This window comes from Crassostrea angulata, chromosome 9, assembly GCF_025612915.1.
Source record: "Crassostrea angulata isolate pt1a10 chromosome 9, ASM2561291v2, whole genome shotgun sequence".
Taxonomy (NCBI): Eukaryota; Metazoa; Mollusca; class Bivalvia; order Ostreida; family Ostreidae; genus Magallana; species Magallana angulata.
This window is the reverse complement of record NC_069119.1, coordinates 38,528,634-38,552,543: the sequence shown is the minus strand read 5'-3', so window position 1 is coordinate 38,552,543 and position 23,910 is coordinate 38,528,634. Positions and strand designations below refer to the sequence as shown.

General features: G+C 33.5%; 1 protein-coding gene and 1 pseudogene across 1 annotated transcript; both read left to right on the top strand.

Annotated features, from left to right (window-relative positions):
- The first annotated feature begins 57 nt into the window (after positions 1–57).
- Positions 58–4,680, top strand: LOC128162331 (uncharacterized). Its single transcript, XM_052825476.1, has 6 exons — positions 58–64; positions 922–1,031; positions 1,154–1,308; positions 1,514–1,662; positions 2,389–2,424; positions 4,541–4,680. The coding sequence occupies exons 1-5, from the start codon at positions 58–60 to the stop codon at positions 2,415–2,417; spliced, it is 450 nt and encodes a 149-aa protein (XP_052681436.1). The 3' UTR covers positions 2,418–2,424; positions 4,541–4,680.
- Positions 4,681–21,743: 17,063 nt separating this feature from the next.
- Positions 21,744–23,910, top strand: part of LOC128163710 (uncharacterized) — a 66,046-nt pseudogene continuing 63,879 nt past the window's right edge.

The window sequence follows — 23,910 nt, the reverse complement described above, 5'->3', positions numbered from 1 at the left end:
TAAAATTAGACCAAACTTGTCACAAAGCATCCTTAGAATGCTAAGGGGATTGTTAATATGAAGGGTAACGCCCTCTTTCAAGAGGAGTGAATTAAAAATCATGAAAATTTGAAAATATTCTTAAAAAATCTTCTCATAAATCATTTTTCCAGAGAAGCTGTTATTTGAGTAGAAGCATCCTTAGGTATTGTAGATTCAAGGTTATTTAAATCATGATCAATGGGGGGAGGGTGGGGCCACAATGAGGGGTCAAATTTTACGTAGGAATATATAGAGTAAAAATCTTCTCTGAAACCGATCAGCTGGAAAAGCTGTTTGTGTTTTGTGAGCTCGAGCATCCTCAATTAGTGTTAATTCAAGTTTGTTCAAACCTACCCCTAGGGTAGGATGGGGCCACAATGGGGTCAAACTTTTAATATGAATCTTTAAAGATATTATTCTCAGGAACAGTTTGGCTAGAAAAGCTGAAACTTACCTGAAAGCATCCTCTGTTAGGTTAGATTAAAGTTTGATAAAAAAAAAATTTTATTCAGGACCTGTTATACAACATTGTTTAGATATTATGTATATGAAGCCATAAAGTTGATTTTAATATGTTTATTGTTGCTCAGGTGAGCGATGTGGCCCATGGACTTCTTGTTTTTATAGAAGTTTTAGTGACAGACTCATGCCATAGCTTGCCTAATTTTCAATTGATGGTCATTTTCAGTACGAGATAATTGATTTTCACTCCAGTGTAAAATTTATAGAACCATTTTGAGAAGAACATCTTAAAAAATTAGTGTTTTACTTAATGTTTACATAAGAAACAAATTAAATAATAAACATTTTTATTTCATGGCACAAGTCCATTCCACAGAGTGATCAAGTTGACGGTAAAACCACGTCTGATTGTAATAAGACATGTCTCTTTATTTACAGGTTACGCACCCAACTCGAACAGTTTCTCACCACCCTGCATCAACACTCAGTCACGCGTGAACGGCTCCGAACCCTTCAACAGTCACGCATCATCGCCCCTCCATTCAAGTGTTCATCAGTCTCCATACAGTCCGTCCTATTTGTCTTCCAGCTTTACTCAGAGAGACCTCCTTAATGGAGCTTCTCCATATCACTCACTAGGGGGAGCCTCTAGTGGTTACCATGTCAACAGCAATGGAGTAACCAATGGGATCTCTCCTTATCAGTCAGTGGGAGAGATTCTGATAGTTACCATGTCAACAGCAATTTCTCTGTCCATACCACACCCCCCACGCGGGATTATAGCAGCAAACCACACCCCACTTCTGAAAACTCAGGTGCTAGAAGGTGAGTTATATAAACCAGAGAAGTAAGACAGAAAATATCAAACTACTTTCACTATTTTAGAACTTTTAAATTTTACAATATTTGACCACAAAATGTGTTTAAAAATTTTTGGAAAGTTAAAACTTTTAAAACTTTCATAGATGTTTAAATGTAGAAAGTTCATACAAAGTCCTATCACAAAATATTTTTTTTTTATTTCTTGCAGAAAAATACTCTCTTCTTCCTCTCCCAACCCCCCCAAAGTTGGTCACTCATCTCCAGCACGTCGAGTCAGGATCAGCGAGCCCTCGTCCCATGATGACTACATCTCTCGACTTGAGAATCTGCAGCAGAGACTCAGCGGGATGGATTCGGGTGAGTGAACATGAAGGTTCAAGTCTCAAAAGTGACACCATTGTATTGCAAGGGGTCAAGTTTAAATCCAAGAATGTTCTCTAAATTTCGTATCGGCCTTAAAATTTGTTGGCTGTGAAAAAGTAATCATAACAGTTTGTGATGACATAATGAAACTGATTTCTATTATTGCACTGCTTATTTTTTTTAAAAGCAACAAACAGTTTTAAACAAAACTGAAAAATTCATTGTTTTCATCAAACACATTTTCCTTTTAATTAATAACCAAGTCAGTCAGAAAAAAATATAGCTTTGACACATGTACATTTTGTCTAATGAAATCCATTCATTTTCCACTGCTTGAAATGTAACAGGATCACCAAACGGTGGTACATCGGTGTCCGTTTTGAGTAAATGTTGCACCATATTCAGTACTTTTACACACATTTTGAGTACATGTTTGCACCATATTCAGTACCTTTACACTCATGTTGAGTATATGCTGCACCATATTCAGTACCTTTACACTCATTTTGAGTACATGCTGCACCATATTCAGTACCTTTACACTCATTTTGAGTAAATGTTGCACCATATTCAGTACCTTTACACTCATTTTGAGTACATGTTGCACCATATTCAGTACCTTTACACTCATTTTGAGTAAATGTTGCACCACATTCAGTACCTTTATACTCATGTTGAGTACATATGCACTAATAAGCACTTTGTGTTCTTTCATCACAGATGAAGAAAGTGTAGCAGACATTATGTGATGTCGATGTAAGGTTTAAAAGACTGGGTCTGACAGGCGTTTGATTCCTCTTTTTATAAACTTTTGTCTGTGATGTCCTCAAATCTCTGTCCATTTGGTGCTTGTGATGGTTTTGTGTGTTTTAGATATAATGGTGATTGTGTTGTATTGCTACTAATGATGGGATTTGTGTAGGAATCATTCACATTATAGCCACATTATAAATTATAAAGGATGGGATTAGTGTGTAGGAGTCATTTATATTGTAGCCTCATTATAAATTATAAAGGATGGGATTTGTGTGTAGGAATCATTCACATTATAGCCACATTATAAATTATAAAGGATGGGATTTGTGTGTAGGAATCATTTATATTGTAGCCACATTATAAATTATAAAGGATGGGGCTTGTTTGTAGAAATCATTCATATTATAGCCACATTATAAATTATAAAGGATGGGATTTGTGTGTAGGAATCATTCATATTATAACCACATTATAAATTATAACGGATGGGGCTTGTTTGTAGAAATTATTCACATTATAGCCACATTATAAATTATAAAGGATGGGATTTGTGTGTAGGAATCATTCACATTATAGTCACATTATAAATTATAAAGGGTGGGGCTTGTTTGTAGAAATCATTCACATTATAGCCACATTATAAATTATAAAGGGTGGGGTTTGTGTGTAGGAATCATTCATATTGTAGCCACATTATAAATTATAAAGGATGAGGCTTGTTTGTAGAAATCATTCATATTATAGCCACATTATAAATTATAAAGGATGGGGCTTGTGTGTAGGAATCATTCATATAATAGCCACATTTTAAAGGATGGGATTTGTATAGAAATCATTCACATTATAGCCACATTATAAATTATAAAAAATGGGGCTTGTGTGAAGGAATTATTCATGTTATACAGTCTGTTTTAGCCCAAATAAGCCACATTTAAAATTATATAGGATGGGATTCGTTTGCAAGGTACAAGACCCACCCATATTATAGACCAATTGTAAATTACCAGGAATGTCATTTTGGTATAGAGTAAAATGATATCATCAAATATATCTTGAAAACCCATAATTATATACTTGTTTATACCATATTAAATACCTTATACGCTAAATTATTCACTACTTATAAATACTAACAGAATTATATTTTTCGTTTCATAAGTTTTGTCTTAAAATATCTTAAGATTTATGCCCCCCCCCCCCCCCATCCCCAGCATTAACAATAATGACTTGTATTGTCAAGTCTAGAAAGGAAAAAGATGGGATCAAACTATTATTGAGACAGATTTTTAATTTTTAAGGCATGTTTTTTATTAGTAGATCGCATTTTCAGTTTGAGATTAAAGTATGGTATATGACTTAAAGTGGCATGGTCACGATTTTGGTAAAATTAAATTTTACTATTATTATTATTTAAATACAATTCTTTAGGAATGTATTTCTTAATGATCAAATGAAGTTTGAGAGTCAGTCATAGAGTTATGGGCAAGATACAAAACTCACAACTCTTCGTCTTGTAAACAAGGCTTGTCCTCAGAATTTTCTGTAGACCCAAGTTTGTGCTCCTGGAACTACTAGAATGGTCCATTTAAAATTTTATTATTAATTAGAGATCCAAAAAGATTCACCTAAAACTACTGTATAATGGCATTTTAAGAAAGAGATGAATACACTGTAAAATTTATTCCATCTATTTTGACACTCATTGTTATTATGTAAATAAATTCTCTAGAGGATGACCTATTTCAACCATCAACACATTCTTCAGCCAGAACTCCAGTAACACAGTATATACTGTGTGTATGTAAGAGGAGGCCAGGGTTTCTCTAGACATAGAGTGTGTCAGGATGGGCTAGCTCAGTAATGCTGATATCAACAGGCTCTTTGAATCTTATTTGTTGTGGTGTATACTCTTTGATATTTTCTTTCTGTGCTATTTTTTCAAACATTAAGGTTATAAAAAATAATTCAAATTATATTATATTTAAGGAGTTTATTGTTTCAGAATTAGAATTTCCCAGCTTTTGATATGTATATCAAATTTTTAGGTGTTTTTTTTTTCAAATGTATGAAATGTGTTTTGCCAATTTATAAACGGTAAATTTTGTGTATTTTCCAGGTACTCCAAGGTCAAGGTTTTTTCCACGGAGATAGGCGTGAGATCCAGAGAACCTTGTTATTATTTTGCCGTCATTGTGACCTTGTTCGACCTTGTTCGACCTTGACCTTCATTGGCTCCATACTCTCTGATATTGGACAATAACATTCTTTTTATCTGCAATAAAGTCCTGCCATTTCAGGAACCAAAGAAAGGAATGTAAAGATTTGTTAATTTGGGACCAGATGTTTTATATGTTATTAAGGTCTTCCGTTTCCAACGGAAGACCTTATTGTTTTCGTTCGGTTTCTTTTTCCCTATTATTATTATTTTTTTTCTTTTTTTTTCCAACCAATTTTGTGTACGCGATTTCTCTGAATCTACCCGACCGATTTACATGAAACTTTTAGGTCTGATAGATAATGATCTGAACCTTATTGGAAATTTTTTTAATGATGACGTCACTTCCGGTTTTGAGTTATTTACAATTTAACGATTTTCAGAGGGTCGGCTTGTCCAGGGGTAAACTCCTAAACGATTTAAGATATTGAGTTCAAAATTTCAGGGATTGTAGACAAAAGGTTGTAGATCTGACATGTGGTATATATATTTTCCTGTGACCAAAAGCGCCGAAGCTCGCCCGAGCTCGAAAATTACTGTTAAAAAAGCGTCGTGATTTTTCGTGGTTTTCTTTCAATATCTCTTTCCTCGATAGTATTTTGTTATAACATGTAGAACAAAAAATCTTTATAAAGTCATGAGCTTTGATGTGACATCAAGAAAAAGGGGCTGACCCTTCAAATAAGGGGCTGAGGGGGCTCTAAAGTCTTTAAATGATAACTTGTTACCGTGAAATATTTTGTGATACGTTATAGAAGCAATTATGTTCATTCTAACGTTATCCACCTACACATGGCAATTATTTACTCCTATGTTACGTAATTAGGGATTTTAAGGGGCCAAAAGTCCAAAACTTTCATGCTAAATATCTCAAAATGGAGGAACATTTTGAAAAGCAATATTGAACAAAAGATGCTCAAAATATTAAGCTTAACAATAATTAACCATTATTTCTTTGTTATGCGGTCCCTAAAAGGAGTTACAGGGTCGGCCCCTAAAACGACCCTCTCAAAATATCTCGAGAACGGTACAAAATTTGTAAACACATGTTGAACAAAATGTGTTTGAATTGATTAGAGCTTTCATTTAAAATCATGAAAAAGGGGCTGGCCCTTCAAATAAGGGGCTGAGGGGGCTTTAAAGTCTTTTAATGATAACTTTTTACTGTGAAATATTTTGTGATACGTTATAGAAGCAATTATGTTCATTCTAACGTTATCCACATATACATGGTAATCATTCCCTCCTATGTTACGTAATTAGGGATTCTAAGGGGCCAGAAGTCCAAAACTTTGATGCTCAATATCTCAAAATGGAGGAAAATTTTGAAAAGCAATATTGAACAAAAGATGCTCAAAATACTGAGCTTAACAATAATCAACCATTATTTCTTTGTTATGTGGTCCTTTAAGGGAGTTAAGGATCGGCTTCTAAAACGACCCTCTCAAGATATCTCAAGAATGGTACAAAATTTGTAATAACTTATTGAACAAAAAATGTTTTAATTGATTAGAGTTTTTATTTGAAATCTTGAAACAGAGGCTGGCCCTTTAAATAAGGGGCTGAGGGGGCCTAAAGTCTTTTAATGATAACTTTTTACTGAGAGATATTTTGTGAAAGGTTATAGAAGCAAATATGTTTATCCCACAGTTATAATATATCCAGGCAATGTAATGATTTTTTCATGTGTTACGTAATTAAGGGTTTTTAGGGACCAAAATTCCAAAATTTTGGACACCCATATCTCAGAAAGGAAAAATATTTTGAAATGCAGTACAGAAGAATAGTTGTTCAGAATGATGTTCTTAACAATATGTAACCTTTAAAATTTCGTTAAAGGGCCCCTTTAAGGAGAAATGGGATCGGCCCCTAAAACCTCCTTTCTCATATATCTCCAAAACGGTAACGAATTTTTGAACATTTGTTGACAAAATGTGTTTAGATTTAAATGTCCTTTCATTTAATATCAAGAAAAAGGGGCTGGTCCCTTAAATTAGCGGATCAAAGGGCTCTAAAATCGTTTATCTGTAGCCCTTTCAAGAGAGCCATTTTGTGAAAGGTTATTAAAGATAGATTAGGTATAAAACGTTATTATATACGTTATAATATAACAATTTTCTCTTGTGTTACCCAATTAGGGTTTTTGAGGGACCAGAGGTAAAGAAGTTTAACCTTTTTTATCTTAATTGGAAGAAATGCTAGTATTTAATAAAGCAATGTAAGAGAACTTATAAAAAGCGGTACAAAAAAGCATTAGTACTTCACTCTTTTTTACCATATCATGTTTTGTTGTCGAAATTCAAAGTCGATTATGTCATATTTCCTTCTAAAAAATCGGACGGAAGACCTCCTCGTTGCTCGCAACTAGATCGTGTCTAGTTGTTTTTATTATTGAATTCAATATCATGGTGTTTGATGATTTATTTGAGCTTAAGCAAATTCTGAACTCATCCAATGATTTTACTTGGCACAGAATGTGCTGTTTTGTACCTATTGTTAAAACAGTCCAGTTGCTGTTCATTATGCAAAGACTATAGCAATATTAAATGATATTAATGTTAGAGTTTTATTTGGAGAAATGTAGACTTAGAATGTTTTTATGGTGTATGATATTTGTTTCATATTCTATGGGATCATTGCTGTTTAAAACTAGTCCTTACTGTCTGTGATTAAACATAAATAGCTGCTTGTCTCTACAATGTAAATCTACACCCCCCCCGTATCGTCTGCCTACCTGCCATGCAGAGGAATTCATTGTATATATCAATACTACAACAGTTCTGCCGTTTTATCAATAGTTTTCTAAGTTTTACTGTATAACCTACTGTCTGGAACCTGTTATATCTTGTCATCCATATAACATTGACCCTTTATTTGATTCTCACAATTTGGCCCAACACTCAAACTATTCCACTTAAGTGTTATTTAAAAAAACTTGTAACATGAACGCATAAATTTCTTTTAAAAATATATAAAGTTTTTTTTTTTAAAGTTTTAGTGGTTCTGTAAAAAAAAAATTAACCCAATATCAAAGATCTTAAATGCAATGGTAAAATCTGCATGTCCAGAAAGCCCTTGTCAGATGTTGCATGTCATATGTTATAATCTTTGATGAAATCCCGTCACATATTTTTATAATGTCAATACAACTGTGTTTATCCATGCCTGTCAAACATATATGACTAGATATAATGGCATCATTAAAACCCCCTTTGGTTAATTTATTGTCAATCATATTACTTGTATTTAGGATCATTGTTTTATGATAAGTGGATTAATGTACAAGTTTTGTCATGTATTGGATTATATGTTTTGATGCTGAATTGAAAGTAAAATATTTAATTTATCAAGTGTTGTGTCATTTATAAAACGAGATAGAATATTATTGTCCTGTGATATCGGATAGAAAAAACGCCTACAACCTTTTTATGGTGTAGAGTAAATGATATCTACTAATAGTTGTGGTGTATGAAAAAGTGTCATCTACGTCACGTGGTGTGTGGAAGAAAGTGACATCAAAGTCATATCGAATGTGAAAAACTGACATCTAAGTCATGCGGTCTGGAAGAGAAATTGACATCTAGGTCATGTGGTATGTGGAAGAAATTGTCATCTAGGTCACGTAGTCTGTGGGAGAATGCGACATCTATGTTACTTGGTCTATGGGAGAAAGTGACATTTTAGTCACGTGGTCTCTGGGATAAAGAATAATTATATATAACATATGGTCTGTGAAAAAAGTGACATTTAAGTCATGTTGTCTGTGGGAGAATGTGGTATCTAAGTTCCGTGGTCTGAGGGAGAAGTGATGAAGAGAAAGTGACACCAAAGTCAAGTGGTCTCTAGAATAAAATGAAATCTAATTGATTCCGTTTGTTGGAAAAACTGACATCTCAGTCATTAGGTCTGTGGGAAATTACATGAGGAAAAAGTGACATCTAAGTCACGTGATCTGTGGGAGAAAGTGACATCTAAGTCATGTGGTCTGTAGAAGAAAGTGACTTCTAAGTCATGTGGTCTGTTGGAGAAATTCTGAAGAGAAAGTGACATCAAAGTCATGTGGTCTGTAGAAGAAAGTGACATCAAAGTCACGTGGTCTGTGGGAGAAAGTGAAATCTAATTCATTAGGTCTGTGGAAGAAAGTGACATCAAAGTCGTGTTGTTTTTGAGAGATCTTGGGCAGAAATATTTTTTAAGCCAGATCAGAAATGTTTCCATTTTGATCCTCTAACGTACAAGATGCACGTTAAGCAAAACAATTGCATAAAGGTTTATATCTCTAAACATATGTCACCGGTCCCTTTTAGTACCTTGAATTATAGAAAAATCTGCCATGATTTTCGTTTTTTTCAAACAAGAGTGAAAATAGTGAAACATCTTGATTAATGTGTGTATATACAATGTATACTGATCACTTGATTTATACTTTAAAGCTGCTTGGTCCGATTTTTTTGTAATTACAGTATCAACATTTTTTCCATACAAATCATTAATCTTAGAAAGTTATGGACTTTCTCCTATTTACACCAGCAGAATCAGTCTCCTTTCAAAGTTAGAAATATTCAAAGTAAATAAAAATAATTTCTCTTTGGGCAAACGAAAAAACAAACCAAAATGCATCACGGGAATGTTTAGAAAAGGAAACCGCTTGGTTTCGTCCCCCGAACGATTGGGGTTATTCAACCCGCATGCTATGCATCGATTGTAAAGAAAGCAGACTTTGGAAATATTAGCGAACAAAACGTACACATGTTTATTTGTAATTGTCTGATCATTTCGACCTTTATTTAAAGCGATGTCAAAGTCGTAATACAACCATACCCGTCTCGTCGTCAGGGGTGAAATTCAACATGAGGCGAAATAACGCGGTACCTTTTAATGTCGTTTGTTTTGTTAGCAAATTTTGTACGTATTTTTCTTCATTGAAATTTGGCATAATTGACGGGTAAAACTACTGCAATGTCTATTATTATACATATACTAAGCATAGCCATCGTTTAAAAGCGTGCATAAAATTTGATATAAAATCGGACCAAGCAGCTTTAAGAATTGACGCATTATTGGTGGTAAACCCACTAACAGGGACGGAGCTAAAAGTTTACGGGGGTTGAATGAAAACGGTGTACCCCTTCCATTTATATCAATGTATATCTCCGATGGGATTGTTTTATCTCGGATAAAATGGGATTTTATAAGAAAACACAAACCAAAGATCACGACACTGAAACGAAACAAAATCTTCAAAATGTATTTATTTTTGTTAATTTACTGGTGCAATATTTAACATAATTCTTTGATTATTAACAAACCATGCATTTAGAATGATATTCAATGTTATATATATTTTTACAATACATTTGTTGATCATAATGCAAGCACATTTTTCATATATTTTCAGTATGTCTATGGCTGCATTTTTTAGGGGCATTTTAATACAATTTTACTCACATTTATAATTGTTCTCAAGAGAATCGTAGTGTTTTGGATATGTGCGTTGATAAAATACATCTATTTATCCTTAGCACTGTGTTTTCTTTAATAGTCATTAGTTTGAAAGAAAAAACAAGAGAATGAAAATAATTCAAAATAATTACACGGGTAGGATTCTCTTTTTAATGTTCTTATTCTAAGGGATGTGGGTCTGTGTCAATCTTACGGGAGATTTCCACATTAAATGAGTATTTATAAATAAATATTTACATCTACCAAGTATTATTCCCTCTATTTCTTACGGAAACTTTAGTGAATTCATAGCTATATAGAAACAGCCAGAATGAAATCTACACGCCCGTTTATTGATTGGTCGAAATCTACAGCGGCTGAAACTGACAAGAAAGTGACAGGGCCAAACTTGACACGCCCAGTTTATCGATTGGTCGAGACCTACAACTACCTAGGAAAAATCACGCACTGCACGAAATAATCATGACGACGTCAGACTCAAAGTCTCACAGGAGACGATTTGGCTGTTTCTTTTAGTTGACGACGTCAGACTCAAAGTCTCACAGGAGACGATTTGGCTGTTTCTTTTAGTTAACGTACTTACGTACATTAACAGTAATTTAGTGAATTTTACTTACTTTTCATTAACAATTTATCAATTGGCTAAAAGAAAGATGTTAATATAAACAATAAAATGCTTTCTGTGATGATTCATTCGGGTAATGAAGGTAGCGATCATTGCAAAAAAAATTTACACAACCCGCTAACGCGTATTTTGATTTGAAAATCTAATGTTTTGTTCTCTGTAGATATATTAGTTAATGTTTAGCTTTTGCATGCTTATGTTTGATGTTTTGTTTTTATGTGACTCATATTTATGACTGTAATGCATGGTAATTGTCAATAAAATGAATTAAATGAAGAGTTTTGAGGTTAATGCATGTCATGTCTGTTAAAGCAATATGAGCTGCAATTTTCATGATGAAATTTTCTTTAACGAAATAATTATTTTCTTCTTCAATGATAAAAATATCATGGTTTATACATTTCTTTACGCCAAATTTTTGTGAATAGGCGCCTTGATTGGAGCGAAATTGAATTATTGTCGTCCTGTACAAAAATTGATTTGCTATATGTTCCTTAGAAGAGGTATCTTTCCTCTGACAAAAATTAGTGATTTTTTCCAACCTTATTTATCATAAAAGTTTAAGTTACATCCAGACTTAGCATACTAGCAAGTTCTTAAAGCAAAATAAAATTCTAAAAAATACAGCTCATATTGCTTTAAATGAGAGTTTCGTTATCAGTGACATATGGTTATAACGATCAGTGATCAAAATCCAAAGGAAAAATACAAAACAAGAGCAGAACAAACAACCTCTAAAAAGTTAGAGGTAGGATCAGGTGCCATGGAGGAGTGAGCATCCTCTGCTGACCGGTTACACCCGCCGTGTGCTCTTTGTCGTAATCGGAAATGTCCGTAAACTTACTTATTTAATTATCAATGTTTTCCTACCTAATTATTCCTTGTGCAGTGACGACATTTCAACGCTTAAAGGAGCATGCATGGTCACGATTTTGTTCAAATTTTACTTTTCTGTTTTCATTATTTACAATGCTTTAGGAATGCATTTCTAATGATAAAATACATTTTGAGAGTCATTCGTAGAGTTTTAAGTAAGATACGGGGCTCACAATTATGTGTCATGTAAACAAGGCTCGTGTCCTGTTTTTTGTTTACATAGGTTCAAATTACCAGTAAAAAATCTTTTTCAAGCTGATTTGTTTATCTTTTTATTCATTTTAAGCATTTACACACAGTTCCTTAAGTTTAAATCATTCATTTTAGGTCTATTACTGGAATTTTTTTCAACATTAAAAATGTTAACTAACGTTCTGTTTTCATAGCAAATAATTTCAAGCTCTGTAACTCAAATTGTGGTTGCCTAATAAAAATGCATTACTATAAAAGCAGTGTTAACATTAAAATTGGAAAATAATTTTTTACCAAAATCATGACCATGCCCTTTTAAGGTGGAATTGAAGTTATGTCTTTATTAATGGGGAATAAAGTACATTATAATTAAAATACTTTCACCGATTTAGAATATCCAAATTTCACAATATTTTACCGTTTACGTTGTAAAATGTTTTAGAAAGGTAAACATTTTAAAATCCCCAGTGGGATTTGAACGTATGATCCATGGATTCGTAGAATACATTTAACCTGCTGTGCTACGCTGTTAAGGTTAGACGACATGTACCTCAAACTATATAAAAACTTTTCCCGGGAATTTGTTATTGACTTACTACTACTTTGACAAGCTTTCTTAAAAAATTAGAGTACCTTACCATGCATTTGTGTGAGGTATTAGAGTATGCGATTTTCTATGTAATCTTATTGAAATGACAAATTTATCTTCAATCGTAGAAGGGTACAGAGAGGGCATAATTAAATATGATTTTTGAAACCAATTTCGATTAAAATCATAATTTCTTTTATTGGAACTCTTTATCACTAGGAGATACTAAAAGGATGCTCGATCAACGTGTCGTCTGACCTTAAATGACAATTTTGGAAAAAGAAACTATTTTTTTATAATAACGCTTGTTTGTATTGATAGTGCGTCACAGCATGGAGGTGTCTCATACCACCTTAAACAGCATTTCTCTGAATGGCAATTAAAAGTTGACTGTTGTGGATATAAGTCAATAGTTGGATGTGGTAGAATGTGAACAGATATATAATTCTAGTATTGATGTATGTGTGCATGTTTTTATAAAATATATTTGTAGATAAACTAACGCTCTCTTAATCGTTATGACATTTTCTTCCTAAGGAATTTTATTCATAAATATACGGTTTTATTGTATTAAAGACACAAACAAAAATATTATTGCACTGTTTATTTTGAACTGGTAAGCATTTCTTTTAAATTTTATAAGTGATCTATAACTCGACATGAGTTTTCATGTACACTATTGATGTTCAGTTCCATACCAGAGGATCAGTGTATATTTGTGTAAATATTGCTCCCCTTTATCTTTTAATGGTTTTGTCGATGGAGTCACCATAGGCGGAAATGACGTTAATGCAGAGGTACGGGCGTACGATTTCAATCATATTTTTTTTTAATTAACAAGATGCACATTTCTCAATCTCGTTTCAAAATTGTAAAAAAAAAATACTCTATATATAAAGTAATGTTACTGCAAGGAAATAAAGTGGGGAGAAAATAACATTACAATCATCTTGAGTAGCTTTCACCAAACTTTCAAAACCAGATTTACAAAACAATAAAAAAGTAAATATTACATTAACGTTGTATATTGTGTTTTTAATATTGATTCCCTTAACAGAAAACGAACATAAAACACCTCTAGATTGTTTAAACAAATCTACTATTTTGCATACTAATGTAAATCGTCTCTAAAACTTCCAATGTTATTATTTACAAGTATTATTTTCCGTAAATGAATTATACTCCAACTTCATGTATGTGTTCATAAAAACTTCCGGCTAAAAGAACCGGGTATGCACTTACAAGCTAGACCTAACTGCGCAACAGAAACTTTAACATTTGACTTGCTTTATGCATATATACAAGAGTATGCCTTGACAAATATTAATCTGGTAAGTAAACTGTGTATTGTAGTGTATCGTTTATTGTTAAAATCCATACGATTCATAGGTGTACATGCATTTTTTTTTTCGTTTGCGTAAGAAATAAGTTCAATGTTGTGTTTATTAACAAACAAGACGTTACCTAATATTTCTTGATTTTATTAAGCATTCTTCAATCGTTTTAGGAAACACACATAAGATATATCCTGAGTTTCTACAATGGACTGAATGCCTCTCCAATAAGTAGTGCTTCAGGAAATCAAAGATATGTGCCACCAACAGGGTAAGTCAAAATTGCAGAGAGAGAGAGAGTGAGAGAGAGAGAGAGAGAGACAGACAGACAACACAGACAGACAGACAAGAGATAGAGACAGAGAGGGACAGAGAGACAGACAAGAGAGACAGACAAGAGAGAGAGAGAGAGAAGGACAGAGACAGACACAGAGAGAAAGAGAGAGAGTTAAAAAATAGATATATAATACACATGTCGTCATAGAGCAATGAATGACATGAAGTAATCAAATTGATGCTAAATATATGATATAATTAGTTTTTCCCTGCTGTCAAATGCTAAAAAATTTGCAAATCAAGGAAGTTAGAATGAAGAAGAGTGAGTCAGATTTTGAAGTCAGTCTGCATCCTCTCTTTCTAACAGCGGTCACTAGAGCTTTAGTAAACGGGCAGGAAAGAGATCCTTCACACTGAATATCGACACACATTATCGTTGTTTTCTCGTCTGGAGCAGCCATATTTGCTGATCTAAATGCAATGAACATGTGCATCACGTACTAGTTGTTTACAAGTATTTGCTGAGTTATTGAAAAGACCATGTAAAGTGTTTAAAATAATATACAGATAGGAGAAAATTGAATGTTAAGATATGTCCCATTTTTCGAATACGCAGCAATTTTAAGGTGTCCTAGAAGTACAATGCGGCTGAAAAATGGTAGCTGTTTGAATCAGAGATAAAAATACTTCGACCGGGAGTATTTTAAAAAAAATCTTTACTGTATAAATTGACAACGATGTGGGGCGGGGGGGGGGGGGAGGGCGTTGCAGTGTGTCTTGTTAAGGATTTTTTTTTTAAAGAACACATTAACATTAAGATGTACTCTACAACATATATTATTTTTCTGGCCACTTTCTTGCCTTGCAAGGGTAATATTTTGACAGGAATTACCCCTCTTTTCTGGCTATATGACAGTTTCAATTTTCTGAAATAAATAATTAATTTGATGAAATGTTCTAGAAAATTTAATTTAAGAATTTGAAAAATAGTAATGAATCAATAAATTATTTACAACATTAGCTTTTTTGTATGGCAAAACATATTTTTACGAACATGTTGATAAAATCAACACTTCAAATTTTTACGTATTTGTTTCTAAATTTGAAAAGGATTGGATGTGAAATAAAAATACTCAATAACATCTTCTTTAAAATATTATATGTCAATCTAAACATGTGCTTTTTGAACATATAAAAAATTCATTGCAACTATCTTGGATGTTAAACTCTATACAGTATTGACGAATTTTTAAATGAATATACTGCAGATATAAATGTAGTAAGTGTACTACATATTTCTTTTATTATATCCTCACTTTCTAAAGAAAGTACGGGTATATTGTTGTTACCCTGTTCTGTCCGTCCGTCCGTCCGTCCATCTGTCCGTCCGTCCGTCCGTCTGTTACGTTTTATTTTCTCACACTGCTCTTACATCTTTATAATCCAGCAAACTGAACTCTTGGAGTCTGATTTTGGGTATCATGTTGCTTTGTAATAGGGTTCAAAAATTCTCTGGTAGTCCTGGGGGTAAAATGATTGGTAACAAATGACGTTTTTTCACAAAAAAACCTTCTTTCTCAAACTCCTCCCACGTTTTCAACAATAGACATATCATCTTTTGGAATATGTTTTGGGGTATACTATAGATGCACAATAATGGTTAGGACATTTTAATTTTGCCCTGGGGTCATTTGGTGGCTGAAAAATAACGGATTTTTTTTTTACAAAAAAGTTGGTTTCAGAAACGTCAACTTATTTTGCAGCAGCCAAATGATCTTCTAAAATATGATAGGAGTGCCATTTTGACGTGTGATCAGGTTTCAGATTTTTTTAAACAGGGATCAGAGGGCAACAAAAAATGGAGTTTTTACAAATAAAGTATGGTTCCCGTAACTTCTCTTAAAACTTTTGGAGTAACTATGTCATCTCTTTGGATATGATAAGGAGTGTCCAAGATGTGCAAGAAGATTTTGAAAAAAGTAATTTAATCCTGGTAGACAAATAGTAGCATAGAATTAACATTTATCGCATGTGCGGATCTAGAGGGGGGTCAGTGGTCCAGATCTCCCCTTCATATTCAAATTTCATAAAATTACATTAAATTTATAAAAATTGCCAAAAATATGCCCCAGGCAATCCACCCTGACTAACTCAAATTACTGTGCCCCCCTTCCCCTGGAAAATATTTCTGGATCCACACTTTCAAACACCCTCCTTAGACTTTTATTCAAATGATGTTTCTTTTCTCTTAAAATATAAAATGACCTTGCATTTTTTTCCCTTAAAATAAAAAAACCCCTTACATTTACACTTTTCTTTATAGTCAAATGATCTATTAAAATTAAAATATAATTGGGTCTAAACAGTTTTATAAACGGGTAAAAAATGTTTTCTTTAAAAAAAATTCACATTACACCTTGCATAAAAGATAAATGATCTATCAAGATATGATCAAAGATCTTATTTTCTGCCTAATAATCAAGTTAAATTAATAACAATAAATGATTAAAATTAAATGTTTATCCTCCTCACCCCCTCCCCCCCCCCCCCTAGATTCAGAATCTTCTTTAATTCATATTCTTACATGTATACAGTAGCAAATTTTAAATCATTTCTTGATTGGTATTTTTGTCTTGATGCACATTAAAAGTTTGGTAAATGCTTTTTAATTTTTATCGATAAGATAAACAAAATGTCATATGTATTCGGGGCAGTTGTAATCCTAAACAATGCAGGGTCATCATTAGGCTAGGAATTACCCACATGGATCAAACACTGCATATGAATAAGATGAAATACTTCATTATGTCCAGTTCTGGAAAGTCAGGGTGTCTCCAAGGAGGCATAACCAACATACAATTTGATACGCACAAAGAGCAAGAATAAATACGGTTTAGGGATTGGGGATCTCAAAAGTTAAAAATTATCAAAGTACATGTATATCATTCTTTCCTATTTCAGAAGGGGGTTGGCGGGTGGTTTAGAATTTAAAGACAACTATTGGGGGTCATGTACTTACACCATTTGATGCATCATAATGATATTAGAAACAAGAATATATATGGTTCAGTGGTGGGAATTTCAACAGTTTTCAATATATTTGGTATATTTGGTATTTTGGTATTTAATAGTGCAAGTCTGACAAATGAAAAAATAACTTTTGCAATTAAAATGACATAAACTGTGCAAATGCGATAGGACAGGTAACAATGATGAGCTAATTAAAATATTAAAAGATGATGATACAGTATGCTGTCAAAGGGAGATCACATATTAAGAAAGTGAAAGTAATCATTATGGATACCGGTGTATCATAATATTGTGCGAGTACTACATTATGCTTACCTAAATTGATCAACATCATAATGATAATCCAATTAAAGCACAATATGAATCCATTAATTAGCTGATTATCACAAAAGAACGCTTATGCATGTTAATTAAACCTATTCTGCACATGGAAAACATATACCGTTATGTACACCACCTGAAACCCATCTAACCGAAAATACGGGTAAAACTAGTACCCGCTAATGCGACCTGTAGACCTGTGTTGATTACGTAACTTCAGACAAAGATCAGTTTTTTTGTAAAATCATTTTCTTGTAACATGCATGTATTTTTCATGACTTTATTCTTTAAAACCCCTTGTACAATTGTTTTAGGTAAATAACTATGTAAAGCACACCTTTTAGATTTAAGGTGATACAGGACACTTGCATATCGTGATGAACTCCCTATTTAAATAAAAAATAAAGTATAAATATAACATTTTCCCCCAAAATAATGTTACCTAACAGTGAGGTGCAATGGGTTAGAGCGTTAACTACAGTGGTAGCAACGTTATTGTTGACAAACGACACGCACGATTCTGACACACGAACGATCACGCACGATACACGAACGATCACGCACTATACACGGACGATCACTAACTTACTGAATCTTCACGATACACGAACAAAAACGATAAAACACGCAACCGAACGATACTACACCATTAAACACGCAAAATCTAAATTAATTTTTAAGATTTGAATTAAGGAAACGTATTACTTTATTTTGTATTGCTTTATGTTTGTGTGTTATTGAAAAGCGGCATGTACTTTAGTCATGCACTGTTTTGTAACACTTTTACACATCCATACACAAATATAAAGGATTCACACACAAATTAATATTTTTGTCTCCATAACGAATATTAACTTATATCATAAGTTAAAGATAATTAAGTGTAATAGAAATGAAGATAATCCATAAACTACAAGTAATTATTTACATACAAGTTGACTGTTTATGTAATTTAATTCTCTTACGTACGATTTAACTATGCGGGATACAGGTAAATTTGTTACCTTGTTCCATATTTTTCGATTTTTCACATCCAATATTTTCATTATTTACAGTACATAATTGATTTATTTCTATTTATTCTAAGTTTTAAAGCGTCTAAATAAATTTTATTTCAAACAAATGTGTATACAATCTAATAGATAATAATGCGTATCGTATTCTCTTTTGAAAGAAAAACGTTGGGGATAATCGTTTAGTTTAAAACGGAGAATGGGTAAGCATGGCCGCTTTCATTCAACGTGTCGCTTTTGCTAATATGATTGAAATTATTTGTCAAGACACAATTGATGCTTGATATAGGCTGAATATAAAATTAAGCAAAACTAACTCGACCGAACAAAGGATTAAATGAGCTATGGAAATAAAAAAAAAAATGTATTTAACGACAAAAAAGAGAATGAATGTTAACAACCGTCAATGTTCTTATTTAAAAAAGTTTTAAATTCACATTGTTCTACAAAAACTACTTGTCTTTGTTTTAAGAATAAATTCTGGCATTCCGTAAAAAAAAGTTACAAAACGAAAAAACCGCACGATCACGCACGAACACGCACGGTAAAAAACGCAAACCAATTTTCCTGATACACGCACGATCCCGCACGTTACACAAACGATCACCCACGTTACACGAACTATTTAACACGATTGGCTTGTCAACAATAACGTTGTTACCACTGTACGTGTCTGTAGAGAGTTCAAATGTTTCTGGGACTTTTCTATTTTTTACTTAAGATTTCAAAATTTTAAAAACTTATTTTTTTGCCAAGTATGATATTTGTATTGTAAAAATTAAAAATTATAAAACGTCACTGTGAAAGAATTTTGATTATTATGCACTGAACCACACGTAAAGGCTTTAGTTGTTATCAGACTATTCTGATGTTCATTTATTCATGAGGAGTGTGTTTGTAGGGGAGGGGGGGGGGGGGCAACGTAATACATGTAATTGTGTTTGCAGGGGTGGAGGGATTGGGGTCAGAGGTGAGAGAGAGAGAGAGAATGAGAGAGAGAGAGAGAGTTCAAAGAAAAATACACTCATGCAGGTAAAGAGCAATGTATGGCTTTAAAGGGAAAGGTCAGGTATAACACATCTCTAGTGAAATAGATAAACAAAAGTTTGTTTAAAACATCCACCATATACTTAATCTCATGATCTCATCTTAAGCCATCAAACTTGGTTTAATTATCTGGTCAGTGTTAAATCTCCTGCAAGCGCATGGAGGCTGCCATGATAGCATCTCTGTGACGTCAGCATACCACTTCGATAAAATGACCCACTTATTGTATAACATAACTCTGCAAGAATGGCGCAAGAAAATATATTTGGGATAGTACCTTATGCATTCAAACCTGAATATACTGAAGAAGTTGAAAATCTGCCTGCCAGTAATAAATCATTAAGTCCAATTATTCCAACATTAGAGGAATGGTGTTCCTGTAGACAGTTTGAGGTCATGCCCACTGCCGAGGAATGCATGTGTTGTAAACATTGCGATTATACAAAAGAAAATATGGGAGAGATAGATTGTATAACTGACCATGACCAATTTGATCTTCTAATTCGTAATCCATATGTTCTTTCCATTACTATTATTCAATTTATGATGTTTAAGAAACAACAAGGATGTGTAACTTCCCTAGACACTGACCACACATGTGAACTGATAAGAACTGTGAATGGGGTATGCTGACATCACAGAACATTTGGAAGTTATCGGGATGCTGGGATAAAACCCGATGATAAGCCACAACATATTTAACTCTAAACAGTGGAGAGCATCAAAATGGCAGCTCCCATGACTTTGTCAAACTTTGATATTCAATCAGTGATTGTTGCTGAATTATGATCATGTTAAGAAGAATTTAGTGGTTGACATTATTTTTATGGTAAATATAAATATTTCAACTCTTGTTTACTTTTGCCTGACCTTTCCCTTTAAGTAATAAACATGATACTAAATATAGGGTATATTTTTCCCTGCTGTCAAATATCATCTTTCAAAAGTGAAGAGAATTTGCAAAACAAGGAAGTTAGAATGAAGAAGGGTGAGTCAGATTTTGAAGTCAGTCGGCATCCTCACTTTCTAACAGCGGCCATTAGAGCTTTAGTTAATGGGCAGGAAAGGGATCCTTCACGCTGGAGATCGACACACATTATCGTTGTTTTCTCGTCTGGTGCAGCCATATTTACTGATCTAAATGCAATAGACATTATAAATATTCATACTTTTAGAATGCATTATAATTTCACATTCTCTGATGATCACGCAGTCACTGTTTAACGTCATATTTAATTAGATAGTCCATTTACACAATGCCTTAAATAATTATCTATAGACGTATATTTCCTTTTCATATGCCTGCCATTTTACCAGTACTGTCATCGATTATTGCTGTTATTGACAAAGCTTTATAAGCAACTATTACTGATCCATTCCCTGCTCTGTATAGTGTGACATTTTACTACCTCTTCCATCTGACACTATGTGATAGAGGTAGAATCCAACCAATGAATTCTAAACCATTCTCCTCACCTCGATAATCGTGTCTATGCTTGGAACTTCAATACATGTCACTATGAAACTTTAGTACCGGTACATGATAACATATAAAAGCAAGTCAACGATCTTTTAGAGGGTATTCATTGAATATAGAACATACAGACAATACAATGTATGTGTCACAAGTTTCTGTATCTGACCATAGTGTAGATATTGTCCATAAATTATCCTTTAACACATCACTAATCAGAGGCGTCTTCCAGTACCACCAGTACCTTGATTTTGTTTTAAGAGTTTGCTTAAGCTTCGCTCTCCTGGGAAGGTGTTCGTCCTGTATCAACATATTCTGTATTTAACCCTACTTCTTATTGCAGCACTTTCACCGCCATTACTGATTCATATTGCTTTCTGCAAAAATAGGGATTGGGTGCTGATGAATAAATGCACAGTTCTATATGTGTGGCAGACGACTGATGAGTGATACAGGGATATACTTATGGCGTCCCAGTAGGGCCATACACAAAAGTGTAACAGTGCATGGTGAAAAAAACCCACCATATTTAAATAAAGTAATGTTACTGCAAGGAAATGAAGTGAGGATAAAATAAGATCACAATTTTTTTTTTTTTTTTTTTTTTTTTTTTTTTTTTAAATGTAAATATTACATTAACATTGTATTTTGTAATTGTGATATTTGTATCCCCTAAGAAAGAAAATAAACATTAAACAGCTCTGAATTGTTTAAACTTATCTACAATTCTGCATACTGATGTATATCGTCTCTGAAACATCGAATGTATTTATTTACAAGTAGTAATTTCCGTAAATAAATTATACTCCAGCTTTACGTATGTGTTCATATAAACTACAAATTTCCGAATAACGAAAACACTTACAAGCTAGACTTAAGTGCGCAACAGAAACGTTACCACTTTACTTGCTATGTGCATGTAAACAAGAGTGTGTCTTGAAAAATATTAATCTGGTAAGTTAAATGTGCATTGTAGTTTATTACTAAGAACCATACGATTCATAGGTGTAGATGTACATGTACTTTTTTTAGTTGGCGTGAAAAATAAGTTTAATATCATGTATATTAACAAACAAGACGTTACTTTATATTTCTTGATTCTCATAAACGTCCGTACAACAATTTCAGGAAACATATATAAGACATATCCTGAATTTCCACGATGTACATAAGAAGGACTGAAAGCCTCTCCAATACGTAGTGCTTCAGCACATCAAAGATATTTGCCACTGATAGAGTAAGTAAATGATACATCTGTGTGGTTTGCTAGACATGAGAGAGAAAGATGGACAGAGAGAGGCGGAGAGAGAGAGAGGCGGAGAGAGAGAGAGAGAGAGAGAGAGAGAGAGAGAGAGAGAGGCGGACAGAGAGAGAGGGGCGGACAGAGAAAGAGAAATAGAGAAGAAAGAGAGGCGGACGGACAGACAGAGAGAGAGAGAGAGAGAAAGAGAGACAGACGGACAGAGAGCAATAGATGGACACAGAGAGAGATGGACAGAGAGAGACAGAGAAAAAGAGGGAAGAAAAAAGAGACGGAGGGACAGACAGAAAAAAAGAAGAAAGAGAGTTCAAATAAAATAGACAAAAATATATGCATGTGGTCATAGAGCAATGAATGGATAGAAGTAATAATCTTGATACTTAATGATATGATTTTTTTTCCCGGCTGTCAAATATTAAGTTTTAAAAGTGAAGAAAAATGTTCAAAACAAGGAAGTTAGAATGAAGAAAAGTGAGTCAGGTTTTGAAGTCTGTCTGCATCCTCTCTTTCTAACAGCGGCCATTAGAGCTTTAGTTAATGGGCAGGAAAGGGATCCTTCACGCTGGAGATAGACACATATTATCGTTGTTTCCTCGTCTGGTGCAGCCATATTTGCTGATCTAAATAAAATGAACAAATGTATCTGCCTGTAGCTGCTGAGGTATTGAACACAGTCTATCATTATATGGGATAAGTTCGTACTCATAGATATCCAAAAAACGAAATGTGTCTTGGTGCAGTATTTTTTTCTTTTATGCTACCAATTCCTTAAATCGGATTGAAAACCTTTATCATAATTATAGCGTACAATTACTTCTACTAGGCGGGGCTTAGTTATACAATAACGTCCACAGTTCAATAGTAGGCATAGATCGACTAACACTTGGCGCCAGATCAGTCACTCTTACTAAGCCCCCCCCCCCCCTCCCTATTAAAACCTACCACATCTCCAAAACCCAAGCCTAGTTGTACACCCAAATCGAGCAGCTCAGTTAATTTGATTATGCCTATCATGGAAAACACTGTTAGTGTTGATATGTTTCTTATGACTAGGTTAGGGAAAGACAAAAATTGATTTTAACGCAATTTTGGTCAAATTCAATTTTTTCTGTTTTTATTACCTACAATGCTTTAGAAATGCTTTTCTAATGATCAAAATTTGAGAGTGGGTCGTTCGTAGAGTTATAAGCAAGATACAGGTCTCACAATTGTTTGTCATGTAAACAAGCCTCATGCCTTGTTTTTGTTTACATAGGCTCAACATACTGGTAAAAATCCTTTTCAAGCTAGTATGTCTATGTTCTTATTCATTTAATGCATAAATTGGCAATTTCTTACGTTTAGCACATTCATTTTAGGTTTTATTTTCAATTCAATATTCAAATTGTAAACAAAAACTTTTTTGTAGCAAAAAAATAGTAGCTCTGTAATGGTAGCTCTGTAACTTGCTTATAGCTCAACAAATGACACTCAAATTGTTGGTTGCCTATTAAAAATGCCTTATTGAAGCATTGTAAAAGTTAAAATTGGAAAAATTATTTTTGACAAAAAACCGTGACCATGTCCCTTTAAGGTATTCTTCTCAAGTTCATTAAAAGGTGCTCATGTTCTGTTGGAACCTTCACAACCCCTTCCTAAGAGCCAAATGCTTGGTTGATAACAACTAGATTCATTATATGCAAGTCATCAATCCTACAACTGACCCAATTACTCTGTCAGCAAATACATGCAATGTATCTGCCACAGTTGTCAATCCTGATACTGTACTAT

What these genes read in the sequence shown, in the direction of transcription:
- LOC128162331 (XM_052825476.1), top strand. An exon ending in CATCGCCCCTCCATTCAAGT is followed by an intron (nt 1,032 to 1,153) that starts GTTCATCAGTCT and finishes CCATGTCAACAG; the next exon opens with CAATGGAGTAACCAATGGGA. An exon ending in ACTCAGCGGGATGGATTCGG is followed by an intron (nt 1,663 to 2,388) that starts GTGAGTGAACAT and finishes CTTTCATCACAG; the next exon opens with ATGAAGAAAGTGTAGCAGAC.